A 14,782-nucleotide genomic window follows, 5' to 3' on the forward strand; every position below is an offset into this window, starting at 1 on the left:
ATAAATCAAAAGGGAAATTAAAAAAGCATTTTGAACTAAGTTAAAATAAAAACACAACCTGTTAAAAATTTGTGGAATGCAGCTAAAGCAATACTTAGAAGGAAATTTATAACAGTAAATGCCTCTATTAGAAAAGGCAATAAATCTCAAAACAATGGCCTCATCTTCCAATTTAGAAAAATAAGAACAAATTTAACCAAAAGTAAGCAGACAAGTATATAGAGTAGAAATCAATGAAACAAAAAAAAATTTGACAACTAACACCAAAAGCTGATTCTTTGAAATCAATAAAATTAATAAACCTCTAGCCAGATTGCTTAGAGAAAAAAAGAAGACAAATATTACAAACTGTAGGACTGAAAGAGGTGACTTCACTACAGATTCTACAGCTTTTAAAAGAATAATAAGGCCTTCCTTTGTGGGCTCAGTGGTAAAAAATTCGCCTGTCAATTCAGGAGAAAGGGTTTGATCCCTTATCCAGGAAGATCCCACATGACTCAGAGCAACTAAGCCCATGTTCCACGGCTACTGAGCCTGTGCTGCAACTGACGAGCCCAGGTGCTGCAAGTACCAAAACCTGTGCACCTGGAGCCTGTGCACTGTGACGAGAGAAGCCATCGCAATGAGAAGCCACACCAGAGAGTGGCTTCACCCCTCACCACACCAGAGAGTGGCCCTGGCTTGCTGCAACTAGAGAAGAGCCTGCCCAGCAATGAAGACCCAGCACAGTCAAAAATAAATACACATAATCGTTAAAAAAAAGAATAAGGGAATGTTTTGAGCAACTTTACACCAATAAACTTGACAACTTAGATGAAAGGGAAAAATCCCTTGAAAGACAAAAACTACTAATGGTCACTCAAGAAGAAATAGATGACTTGCTATGAATTGATATCAGATAAGCATCTTGATGAAAGTGAAAGTGGAGAGTGAGAGAGTTGGCTTAAAACTCAACGTTCAGAAAACTAAGATCATGGCATCTGGTCCCATCACTTCATGGGAAATAGATGGGGAAACAGTGGAAACAGTGTCAGACTTTATTTTTGGGAGCTCCAAAATCACTGCAGATGGTGACTGCAGCCAATTAAATGAAATTAAAAGACACTCCTTGGAAGGAAAGTTATGACCAACCTAGACAGCATATTAAAAAGAAGAGACATTACTTTGCCAACAAATGTCCATCTAGTCAAGGCTATGGTTTTTCCTGTGGTCATGTATGGATGTGAGAGTTGGACTGTGAAGAAAGCTGAGTGCCAAAGAATTGATGCTTTTGAACTGTGGTGTTGGAGAAGACTCTGGAGAGTCCCTTGGACTGCAAGGAGATCCAACCAGTCCATCCTAAAGGAGATCAGTCCTGGGAGGACTGATGTTGAAGCTGAAACTCCAGTACTTTGGCCACCTCATGTGAAGTGTTGACTCATTGGAAAAGACTCTGATGCTGGGAGGGATTGGGGGTAGGAGGAGAAGGGGACGACAGAGGATGAGATGGCTGGATGGCATCACTGACTCAATGGACGTTGAGTCTGAGTGAACTCGGGGAGTTGGTGATGGACAGGGAGGCCTGGCGTGCTGTGATTCATGGGGTCGCAAAGAGTCGGACACGACTGAGCGACTGAACAGAACTGAAGCATCTATTAAAGGTATTGAATGTATAGTTTAAAACTCTACTCTCAGATAGTTTCCCTGGTGAATTCTAAAAAATACATAAGACAGATATAACAGTTCTACACAAACTTTTATAGAAAGTTGAAAAGGAAGGAAAGATATTTCTTCTCCTTTTATGAGGTCAGCATTACTCTGGTATACAACCATTTTGGAAGATAGTTTACTTAATAATACTTAAGAAGCTAAACATGTACCTACCATATGACTGAGCCATTTCTATTTATCCAGAAGAAATTAAAGCAAATTTCCATACAAAGATTTGTATACAACTATTCACAGCCAAGGAAATCAAACCAGTCAATCCTAAAGGAAATCAACCCTGAATATTCACTGAAAAGACTGGTACTGAAGCTAAAGCTCCAATACACCTTGGCCACCTGATGCAAAGAGCCAACTCATTGGAAAAGACCCCGATGCTGGGAATGATTGATGGCAAAAGGAGAAGCGGGTGACAGAGGATGAGATATTTGGATGGCATCACTAACTCAATGGACATGAGTTTGAGCAAGCTCCGGGAGATAGTGAAGGATAGGGAAGCCAGGCGTGCTGTAGTCCACAGGGGTCGCAGAGAGTTGGACATGACTTAGCAACTGAGCAACAACAACTCATAGCTGAAACTGAAAAGAACCCAAGTATCAATCAAGAGGTAAACATAAATTGTGGTACAATCATCCAATTGAGTACTACTCAGAAATAAAAAGGTCTTAACTACTGAAACATGCAATAAAACCGAGGAGTCCCAAACCAATTACACTAGCTGAAAAAGGCCAAACCCTCTCCAAGGGTACTTAATGCATGATGACATTTATACGAAATTCTCAGAAATGCAAACTGATCTATAATGACAGAAAACCATCCGTAGTTGCTTGGGGATAGGGAAGGGCAGTCATAATCACAAAAGGGTGTGAGAAAATGCTTTAGAGTAATAAATTTGAGCATTATCTCAATTGTGGTAATAGCTTCACTGGCCAACATATGTCAAAACTTATGTGCAATTTTCTGTATGTCAATCATACTGCAAATGCTGTTTTAAAATAAATGCTCCTTTGGTAAGTTTGAGTTGAGTAAAATCTTTTCATATAAGAAGCAAATCTTATATTTGCTTTATATAAGCAAATCTTATATATTACATTTATTATATCAATGTTATATATCTTATATAATGTTATCTTATATAACATCTAATATATTTTATATAAAGTTATTATATCTTATATGTTACATTTCTTATATCAAAAATAAATCATAATCTCTGGTTAAATATTAACAAAACCCAAACTAACCTCACAAATTGATACTTGAAACTATCACTTAATTCACAAGTAGGTGATTTAATATGAAGACTTAGAGGTCAATAGTAATAATAAAATGGCAAATCAATGATGCAATATGGTTTCCTGCAATGGTGAGACTGTTGTCACAACCTGCTTATTAAACTGGGCTCAGCCAGACTAATGATCATAGACAAGAGGAAACTCTGGGATGTGCCCAGCTATAAAAGTCATTTTGCTTGCCCTGAAACAAGGAAACATCAGAACCCTCTTCACACCTTCAGGGCCATATCCCAGCTTTCATGATGAAATGAGCAAGTTCAAGGCAGACCTAAGAAACAGGTAACTTTTCTTCATCAACACTGCTACAACCCTTCAGGATTCTGTCACCGAAGATGGGGATGTGGTTTTAAAGGTTCCTTCCACTCTCTCCTCCCCAACCGGTCACACACCACTTCAATGCAGGTCTGAGCTTCCCGGCCACAGGAGGGCGCCTGCGGCTGCGTGGAGACTAGTGCCCTGTGCTGTCTCTCGGGCTGTCCTGGCTCATGCAAAAAGGATGACGCCATCCTCCCGGCCTGGCTGGTGTCACGCTCTGTCCTGTCCTCCTGCCCCTTCTGCAGGCCCCGAGCCCAGGAATGTAGCAGTTCTTGCCCCTTCTGTCTTACTTCCCACCCTCCCATCTAAGACCAAGTAAGTCCTCTAGCCAGAAGGAGATCAGTCCTTTTCCATCATACATCCACCTATATTTGGCTTCACAATTAACACATTCTCCTGGCAGCTTCCAAAAGCACTGACTGCACAAGCCCCTCCCATGTCCCAGTTTCCAGGCCATGCTGGCTTGAACTGAGGCCCATCCTTTTGGTCTTCTCCCTTCCTCTCCACTCCAGGCCAACTTACCCCCTCACCGCCCACCTGCACCCCCATCGGCATGCTCGCCTCTCCTCTGAATATGTATCTTCCAAACACAGTCTTCTAACTATTCCAGGATCATGACTTGAAGAAAGATGTGCAATCACTCTATTTTCTTATCTCCCTTGTTACCTTCCCTCCTACGCTCTGCCCTCTCAGTGGAGGGGGACAAGGTGCAATTTGTCTTGTGTTGGTGACTCGGTTTCCCAGACCTCTTACTAGAGGTGTCCGTCACGAGGACACAGGACCCATGCTGGTGTCCCCACCCTGATGGCCTCTCTTTCTCCACTTCCTCAATGAAAGTTCATTTTCTTCACAATATTTATTTGCTGACCATTTGCTTGTCTTCTGTTTCTGCCACTAGGGTATAAGCTCAATGAAGCCAGGGACAGGGTCTCATTCAGTCGATGTTGGGCTCCCAGGTCAGCATACACGGCGCATTCTAAGCACCGGTAAACACTTGCTGAATGAAATGGATGAGTATGTAGAGTGCGTGTGTGTGTGGGTGGGTGTTGCGTGTGTTCACAGGCCCAAACAGGTTTCCAGCTATCACTGGCTCCCATGGTTTTGTGCTAGGATTGTACAAAGACTAGAGAGTGTGTGTGTTTCTATCTCTATCTAGCTATCTAGATACTGATCTATATTTCTATCTATATATGTGTGTGCACACACACACTTTCTAAAATCAACTTAGAAACCCAGTCTCTTCCACTATAATAGTAAAACTTACTTACTCATGGCCTGGCTTTGTGGGAAGCGGGGAAATGGAATCAGGGACCCAGAAATACATTTTCTGAAGGAGAATTCTTCCCTATCCTTCCTACCCATTTTCACTCTGTGATCTGTGCACAACGCCAGTCCAAAACCACTGTAGCCAATGAGAACTGGAGACCTGGCTGTCAGGACCTGTCCCACTAGGAGAGGGGGCACAAGCAGGGAAGGTGGTGCCGGGCTCAGCTGACTGCACGGGACACCTGAGTGTCTAAGCCCTATGGGTGGAGCTATTCAATCTGTAGTGTTTTGATGAGTGATATTTGGACTTGCGTGTTACAGATCTCACCTACTCTCTTCCACACAAGTGAATGTTCTCGCTTCCCAACAGAAGTACAATATGTATTGATACTTTTTAAGGTTGCTATGGTGATGGTGATGGTTTAGTCGCTAAGTCATGTCCGACTCTTGTGACCCCATGGACTGTAGCCTCCCAGACTCCTCTGTCCATGGGACTCTCCAGGCAAGAATACTGGAGTGGGTTGCCATACCCTTCTCCAGGGGATCTTTCTGACCCAGAAATTGAACCCAGGTCTCCTGCATTGCAAACAGTTTCTTTACCAACGGAGTTACACCATGTAGGAAGGTTGCTATAGACACTCTTAAAGTAAACAAGGGTTATAGAATTGTCTAATTTAAAAATATCAATAAATACATAAACAAAATATCTATTCCTAGGAATTCCCTGACAGTCCAGGGGTCAGGACCTAGCGTTCTTACTGCTAGAGGTCAGGGTTTGATTGCTGGTCAGGGAACTGAGATCTTGCAAGCCATGTAGAATGTCCAAAAAATAAAATAAAAATGTAAAAATCTACTCTAATCTCACTTTCCAAAGGAAGAAAATAAGAGGTTAAAACTGCTCCTGCGTTTGTTCTCCTGGTTATTTGACAAAGAAGTGGGACATGCAGACACGGGACGCAGAACATGGGACAAGCAGAAAGTGCTTCCGTGCAAAAACAAACACTTTTATCTTTACAATTTACATGTGGATTCTCCAGTCCTGCTTATCTTAAAGATTTTCCTTGACTCTTTAATCAAATGCCCAGTCCAGAAAGGTGAACCATCTTTATGCCATGGCTTTGTGAAACCCAGGTTCACTAACGCAGACCATGGTACATTTGTGAACCCCACTTCAGAAACAAAAGGATGAACACATAATTATTCAAAGGGCTGGGAGCTGAAACTGAGGTGCATGAACCCATAAGAACTGTCACAATTCATTCCTCCTGAGGAAGTCAGAGGATTTTACAGACAGATGTCATCTACTTGGGTCTTGGAGGATGAGAAGGAAGCAACTGAATGAGCAGCGGAGGAGGCTGGCCAGAGGACGGAGCAAATATGAAAGAAGGGGGCCTTGGGAGAGCCTGGCAGCATTTCTGTGGGGTTGAAGTACAGTGAGGATGGGCGTGCTGATGGCTGCCCAAGCTGCAAGGTGTATGCAGGATCCAAATGTGAGAGATCCTAGAGATGATGCTACTCAGGTGGAGCTTGCTGATAAGTGGTGGGAGGCACTCAAGGTTGCCGAACAGGAAATGTCACTTGCTCAGATCTGTATTTCAGAAAGTGTAGGAGACATACATCACTGCAATACATAGTCCACGTGTGACACAGATCCTGGGCTAAATCTATGGCGGTAGGAAGGGTGAGAAGGAGTCAGATCCAAAACCCACGTGGGCTGACCCAGAGCCTAGGTCCCCTAATGTCCACAGTCACTGGTGAAGCCATCACGAAGCCAGACCCTTCTGCAAACTCCCTCTGTTAACTGACGGGTACCTCTGCTCTCACGCACTTTGGATGTAACACCATTACTTAATCAAGACCACATTATGCCTTACAGGAACTCCTTGTTCACCAAGATTGCTATCAGGACCTAGCAGCAGGCCAGCAGAAAGCCTGCTTGGTGCACAGCACCAGGAGCACACAGATTCACTGCCTCTTGGTTTGAATGGTAGGGAATCTGTCTGTGTGGGTATCTTTTTCTGCTGTTGGCCTTCGTGGGCTCTATGCCATGAACTGTGATCACAAAGAAAGGCAATGCCTTTTATTCCATTTACGTGCTATTCAGGATTTTTTCAGTGATTTTTTTCATCTACTTTGATCAATTTAAATTAAAAATAAAAATTTAAAAGCCCACTGGACAATGGAGCTCTTAACTCTACTGACACAATATTTGGAAGAGTACTGTGTAGACCAAGTGATGGAAGATGGCCAGCAAGTGTTTGGGATCCAGAAAAACACACGGATCATATATTTGGAAAAAATCAGTGATTTGAAAACCAGACAAGTAGAAGCTCAAGGCATATGTAGATACTAGCAAAGGCAAGAAATAATAAAAGGTCAAAGCAGACTAGAACAGGAAGCCAGAAGCACCCAGACACCCATACAGAGCAGTCCACGTGGAGGAGGAAATCAGGATGAGGGAGACACGGGTACCAGCCAATGATACTCAGGGCAATGCTTGATAGGCTTGCAAGCAGCTGAGAACTACAAAAGCCAAAGTAACTGAAAGTAGGCAGGCAAAGCATGGAAAAGGAGACCTTCATCCGGGCGGGGGGAGTTACCACATCAGTGCTGGAGACAGGTATTCTAGGGGTCACAGGACGTGAGATCTCACAAGGCAGTGCTCTGGCTCAGCACGTCAGGCTCCCACCCTCATCCTAACTGCTTGGTCCCAGCTCCCCCAAATATCCCTGTGCTCTTTATTCCAGTGTGGGCAATCACCATATAAAACCCCACAGCAACAGACGACAAAAACAGCATGACTGTTTCAAGATAGCAGATGATATAGTCATATTCCAAAGACTGGGGAAGAAAGAGGGCTCCTGACAGCCTCAAATGGTTGATCCATCTGAGAAGATGGGCACTGGAGGAGATGGGAGACGCTCCTATGGAAGCACCTTGAACAGACATATAAACAAGCCTGCATTGCTGTTGGTATACAACAAATCGACCGGGAAACAAAGGACTGTTCACTAAATGGTATTCAAACAAGTGAAAAAATGTAACTTTGACCTCTGCCTCACACCATATGCCAAAATAACTTCCCGGGTAGAAAAAATATTTCCATGTGAAAACTGTAGCTACAAAAATATTAGAAGAAACCATGGGAGAAAACTGTAGCTACAATTTTTTCACTTGTCTGAATACCACTCGGCAAACAATCCAACAATTAGAAAAAACCATGGGAGAAAAGGGGACTTCCCTGGTGGCTCAGTTGGTGAAGAATCTGCCTGCAATGCAGGAGACACAGGTTTGATCCCTGGGTCAAGAAGGTCCCCTGGAGAAGGAAATGGCAACCCACTCCAGTATTCTTGCCTGGGAAATCCCATGGACAGAGGAGCCTGGCCGGCTGCAGTCCATGGGGTCATAAGAGTAGGACATGACTTAGCAACAAAACCGCCTCCACCATAGGAGAAAAAGCTGTCCTCACGAGGAACACAAAAGCCAGAAGACAGAAAAGGTTAATAAATATGATTCCAAAATTTAAATTGTTCTGCACACAAATATTGTAGAAAGACCAATGACTGAGCAAAGTAATAGGTACACCCACTGGAGTTTATAAAGAACCTGGACATCTCAGTAAGAAAAAGAACTCAGTGATCATGAAGCACAAATCCACAGGAAAGGAGAGGTGCCTTTAAATACTAAATCATGCTCAGTCACAACAGGAAACACAAATTTACATTTTAATGACATACAACTCTTCACTGCTCAGAGAGCAATGGCTAAAAACTTGAATGGTGCCTCTTTGGCAGAGGGGTTGGGAACACAGGGTCTTTTACACATTGCAGCTGAGAACCCAAACTGGGGCAATCTTCACCAAGAGCAACTGGGCAAAAACCAATCAAAACTGAAGAAATACAAAAACTTGACTTACTAAATCTATTTCTAGGCATTCATCCTAGAGAGAATCACACATGTGCAAAAGGACACTCAGATAAGAATCATACTGCAGTATCATCAGGGCCTATCGTTACATGACTGGGTATATGAAACAGCACCCAGAGAACAAAGTATTAAAAAGAATGGAGCAGCTGTAAAGAGACATTCAAAAGCAGAGACATGATTTTGCCAACAAAAGTATGTATAGTCAAAGCGTTTGTTATTCCAGTAGTCATGTGAGATCTGGACCATGAAGAAGGCTGAGGGCTGAAAAACTGACACTTTCAAACTGTGGCGCTAGAGAAGACCTTTGAGTCCCTGGGACTCCATGGAGTGCAAAGAAATCAAACCAGTCAATTCTAAAGGAAATCAACCCTGAGTATTCTTTGGAAGGACTGATGCTAATGCTGAAGCTCAAGCTACAATACTTTGGCCACTGGATGTGAAGAGCTGACTCACTGGGAAAGTCCCTGATGCTGGGAAAGACTGAATGCAAAAGGAGAAGAGGGCGGCAGAAGATGAGATGGTTATATGGCATCACTGACTCAATGGACGTGACTTTGAGCAAACTCTGGGAGACAGCGGAGGACAGAGAAGCCTGGCATGCTGCAGTCCATGGGGTTGCAAAGAGTCAGACATGAGTTAGTGACTGAACAACAACAAAATGGAAAGAGAACCAAGGTAAATTTTTAAGTAAAAAAAAGCAGAATGCAGAGTAGTTTGTATAGTGTATTACTATTTGTGTAAAGCTATATTAAACACATATATGCTGACATTAACATAAAATATCTCTGGAAGTACACATAAGGAATTGCAAGGAGCCCTTGTTTTGGGGAAAAATAACGGGGTAGGAAGAAGCTTCACTTTCAAACTGTGCACCCCTTCACACTTTTCAAATGCTACTACATACATGAAAGGCCCATATAAACAATAATACACAAAATTTAAAGTTGCAACTTTAAATATTTATTTATCCCTTACTATCCATTTTATTTCTAAAGGAAGTATTATTGCTAATATCTATGCTTACAGTCTTCCAGAAAGTCAAAATGCTGGGATGACTATACAAGGTAAACAATTCCCAAACTTACAAGCACTCTTTTTTTTTTTTTTTAACAATTAAGCTTTGATTTTTATCTTGTGTCCAACTGTTTGTGACCCCACGGAGTGTAGCCCACCAGGCTCCTCTGTCCATGGGATTTCCCAGGCAACAATGATGAAGTAGGTTGCCATTTCCTTCTCCAGGGACCTTCTTGGCCCAGGGATTGAACCCACATCTCCTGCATTGGCAGACCGATTCTTTACCACCGTGCTGCCTGGGAAGCATTGTTACATACGTACATGTACCCTTAATGAGTATAATTGCTTTACAGGCTGTGTTAGTTTCCGCTGCACAAGAGTGTGACTCAGCTGTATGTAAACATCTATTAGGGCCTCAGCACTAGTGGTGAAGAATCCACCTGCCAACGCAGGAGACGCAGGAGATGCAGGTTCAATCCCTGGGTCAGGAAGATCCCCTGGAGGGCATGGCAACCCACTCCAGTATTCTTGCCTGGAGAATCCCATGGACAGAGGAGCCTGGCGGGCTACAGTCCATGGGGTTGCAAAGAGTTGGACACCCTGAAGCAACCTAGATTGGCACATATATATATTAAGGACTCCTGACATTAGTGTGTAAAGCAGGCAGGTGACTGGCATTTACAGCAGACAACAGCACTAATGTAAGGGGAGAAGGAGAACAGACTCAGTACACAAGGCACATGCTGGCAGGCCCACAGAGAAGTCCTCCCTGGCCTCCTAAAATCTCCAAGGTGCACCCACTGAGCTCTTAGCATCTTCACTTGCTCATGACCACCCACCCCCAGCTCACAGCACAGGGGCCTCATTCCCAGAGCACTTACTTCCCAGCCTCAGCACAAAGACTGATCCGCCTCCAGGCACCTTCAGGCCCCAGCACTGGCCTCACTGTTCCCTTGAATTCCCTCAGCAGCCACTGTCACAATACCGAACAGGCGTGCAGCTGCCTCTTCTGAAAAGGCCCACCAGAGGGGGATGTCGCAGTAGGGATGCAGAGAGGATGCGCTCAGGCCAGAGCCACAGAGTGACCACGCTGTGATGATTGTCTGCCTGTTTGTTTTATTTGAATACTTGAAGATGAATGGTTCAAATGCTCTTGTAATTTTGTTTTCTTTTAAAAAGAAAATATTTAGAATGTTTCCACTCAAAAAGCACATTTTCAAAATTGAAGCATTTTAAAAGTCTGCTTTCATTAAACAGTTGCATCTTGTATCCCTGAGGGCTTCTGCAAATGGTTCTGGTCTTCTTATTTTGTTTTGTTTTGGTACAACTCAAGCTGCAATTTCATGAAAGTTAATGCTGCACTCTCTGTTTCTAACAGAGCCCTGTAAACAAAGCTGTAACAGGAGATGTGGAGAAGGGTTCATTTTAATACCGCTGCTTAACTTAATTTGTATATTGTTTCTTCAGCTCTTCCTTTCTAGGTCAATTTATCATTCCAAGTTTTATTAACATCCAACACACTAATATGCTTGGGGAAAATATGAAAACTCTAAACTCACAGTAATGCCCAGTTGTAGTCCCAACGCGGGCTGACCTGCCTGAAGGGGTGTTTTAGTTGGCGTGATTTTCCTAGGACTTCAGGGAAGTGAATCTTGTTTGCAAATCAAGGGAAAGGGTTTCTAGAACTCCCCAGTAATGCATGGGGCCGTGTCATGCTGTTTATTAGCCCAGAGTGTTCTGACAGAACATGTGGGTTCTCATTGCAAAAATGCAATTGTTCATAAGAGTGCAATGTTTTTCCTAAGAGATTTTCTTTTGAGTTTCAATAATTAGGGGTATATAAAACATCTCAAGGATAAATCTTACAAACCCTCCTGAAGTATATACCTCGGTCAAAACAATCCTGTATCTTAATAAGACAGAAAATATTTGTAAATGTAAAAATAGATTACGGTGACATCCAAAGAATCCAGTTTTTGAAGAGGAAAAAAGAAAAAATCAAACTGTATAAAAATAAATATTATAAATACAACTGACATATTATGCTAGGGTGGTGAGATACGAATATGATTTGGAGTTAAGGACTCTCTTGTTTTTACTGGTTTTTATACTCACAAAACATAAGCTGGCAAAGTGAGAGCAGAAAGTGGTGATGTGGCCGGGCCTGGTGGCTTTCTGGCCTTAATGGAATGCCATATCTGATGTTTCAAAGTCGCAGATGGTGATGGTTGAAACAAAAATCATGCAAATGCAAAGGAAGTAAGAAACCCTTTGCAGCTTTCCTCGCTGGTGGATACAGTGATATAGTGAACTTGCTATGGCAGGAGCGCACAGGGGAGAAGAGGCAGCTCAGAACAGGAGGGTTCCCTGCCTCAGCTGCCACCCAGCAACGGGGTCTCAGCGCGCGGGCTCCCTCTGAGGGATTTCAACCCAGTGCCTTCTTCAAACCGAGGACCACGAAGTCCTCACCCCACCAGCACCGGAGCATCTCCCGGGGTGTCAGACAGACTCCTCAGGCCGTGTGCACCCCAAGATGAACATCTCCATCCTTGCTCTGCTTCTCATCCCGCATCTTCCATCTCAGTTCCTTGTTTCTAACATCCGCAGGCTCCCCTGCGTCCACCCTCCCAGCAGCAGCCAAGTCTGCACAAACCCACTGCTCCTTTCCAGCCCCAAGGCCTCTGCCACTCCCGGGCAGGGTCACCTCTCTCTGACTTAGAGGCAGCTTTGAGCAGCCCTGGTCTCTGCAGCTTTGCCCCATTGGCTCCACCTGCACTGTGGGCCAATTAGTTCATGGCACCAGCTGTTTCAAAACCCTAACAGCCCAGGGTCTTGGGATGAAGTCCAGCCTCCGCCAGGGCACTCAAGGGTTTCTGGGATCCAGCCCCTCTTCTCCCTCCCCCACTAAATCCCCCCAGCCCCTCAGGGGACACTCAGCTAGCCCCAGCAGGAAAGAGGCACAGGCAGGAGTCCTTCAGGGTCCTGAGCTCCCGGACCTTCCAGCTCAAATGGGACCTGGGTTTCCCCATTAGGACCTGGGAACAACATTCCTCCAAAGGCGAAGACTTGGGAAACCCGTGGACCTCATGTCCTTCCAATTTCTCAACCTTAGAAACCTCCAAATTGTCCACAGTGAGTGGATAATTCACCTGGATCCTTCAATTGGCATTCACCTCGACTTTTCCACAGCCTAGCCCCAGAAACTATAGCAATGAATGGAGCCTACTTCCTTGCTCCTAAGGAGCTGGCCACCCGGCAAATGTAATATCAAGTCAGACTCTAATATTTCTCACTTCAGCCTCAAATCTCACATCTCATAGGACAAAGGTTCTCTTTCCAGGTGACCTCTCTAGGAGCACAGGAGACCTCAGTTGATCCCCAGAACGAGTAACCTAGGGTGAAAAGCAGAGATTTCATGGCAATCCATCTGCTACCTTATGACCAGGACCAAGCCAAGCCCAGATGTGACCAGCTCACGACCACACTGGACTGTGCCACCTGGGAGTCTGACACCAGTGGGTTTAGGTACCATTTTAGAAATTAAAGGTGGTGTGCGGCCAGGCAACCCCCTTCTTCCAAGATCTCCAGTCGGCAAAACACCCTTCAGAATATACTGGAGACCATGCGAATATGGATTTGTTTTAAATTTGGGATTAGAGGCAAATGACCTCTGTGAATTGCTCACTTCTGAATTTCTGATCATTCACGAGCTGCTGGACATTATATCTCACCATTGTACACGGTCACTGTCACTGGACCCACACAGTGGGGTTCAAGTGTGCCTTATCATCTGCTCAGAAAACCACCCTCTAAGGTGAGGGTTGACATAATTGGCACATACCCTCAGGGATTAAATAACTTCCCAGTGAGAGAACTGGAACCCTGGCCAGTCTCCTCTAACTCAGTGCTGTTGCCATATAAGGGAAGCCGTTTTTATTGTTCTAAAATTACAGGCCTTACCTTTCCCTTGTAAACACATCCTTGTGCAATCCCTTGCTTCTAGGAGTAATAATAAGTTCCTTTCTGGTGGTCTAATTAATACTCTTGCCAAGTTAAATTCCATCCACGGACCCATGTAATTCATTTGTTTTCTGGTAGGTCCTGAATTAATAAAACAACATCTTAAAGGTGCCCTTAAAGGGCCCACTACCTCCTGATGTACATAGAATGAATCATTCAAAGGCGAAAATGGATGTGTATAACACAAATTGCAGGGTTAACACAAAATCTAGAACAGTTTTTAAGGGGTGAATCAAAACATTCACATTTAAATACTTTAGAACAAATGTGTATACCTATCTTTAGGATGCTGAGAGATAAGACAGGATTACCAATAAACTACCACCTCTAATAAGATAGTTACATAGTACAGTGTGAAAGAGAGAAAACAGTCTTACCTTTGGACTATACTCTGTCACGGGAAATATTTCAGATTATTCTTTTATACTTTTCTTTGGGCACTCTTTTTTAAAAAACTTTTTTATTTTGTAATGGGGTGTAGCTGATGAACAAATAATATCATGATACTTTCAGGTGAACAGTAAAGGGACTCAGCCATACATATACATGTCTCCATCCTCCTGCAAACTCCCCTCCCACCCAGGCCACCACATAACATGGAGCAGCGTTTCCTGTGCCATACAGTGAGTCCTTGTTGGTGATCCATTTTAAATACAGTTGTGGGTACATGTCCATCCCAAATTCCCTTTGGGCACTCTTAAACTGATTCCCTTCGCTTGAGGACAAGGAAGCAGTCAGTACATACAACCCACCTTTCAGGCCTGGCCTCCTGTGGGGGTGAGAGGGATGACGTGGGGGTGGTGGGCACACTGGATCCAGGTGAAGGTCTCGAGGAGTGATGAGAGTTGTTGCCAAAGCTGCTGTATCTGAAGAGTACAGAGGGTTAAGTTGGGGGCAGGAAGGGACAGAGAAATGAGTACAAGTCACTAGATGAATAACACTCGGCAAACTGTCTTAATTTTTACAAGAAAAACAGGTCTAGACAAGGTAGCACTGTTAGTGATCACCCTAACTTAGAGAAACTTACTAACTTCATTTTTATTATTTCTTATTAGAGAAGCTTCCTAAAGTCCCAAACTGCTAAGTAGCGGGTTATGACAAAGGGCTTAAACAAAATCCTCATGTTCGCTTCAGTCGTGTCCGACTCTGTGCGACCCCATAGACGGCAGCCCACCAGGCTCCCCTGTCCCTGGGATTCTCCAGGCAAGAACACTGGAGTGGGCTGCCATTTCCTTCTCCAA

General features: G+C 43.9%; 1 protein-coding gene across 1 annotated transcript in view; it reads right to left on the bottom strand.

The window, feature by feature from the left end:
- FHOD3 (formin homology 2 domain containing 3) overlaps positions 1–14,782 on the bottom strand; it is a 469,739-nt gene that overhangs the window by 121,994 nt on the left and 332,963 nt on the right. Inside the window, exon 11 of the mRNA XM_010849782.1 lies at positions 14,294–14,407. Within this exon, the coding sequence (XP_010848084.1) occupies positions 14,294–14,407 (114 nt within the window). The remainder of the gene's footprint in view (positions 1–14,293; positions 14,408–14,782) is intronic.

This window comes from Bison bison, unplaced genomic scaffold (genome assembly GCF_000754665.1).
Source record: "Bison bison bison isolate TAMUID 2011002044 unplaced genomic scaffold, Bison_UMD1.0 scf7180017864286, whole genome shotgun sequence".
Classification (NCBI taxonomy): domain Eukaryota; kingdom Metazoa; phylum Chordata; class Mammalia; order Artiodactyla; family Bovidae; genus Bison; species Bison bison.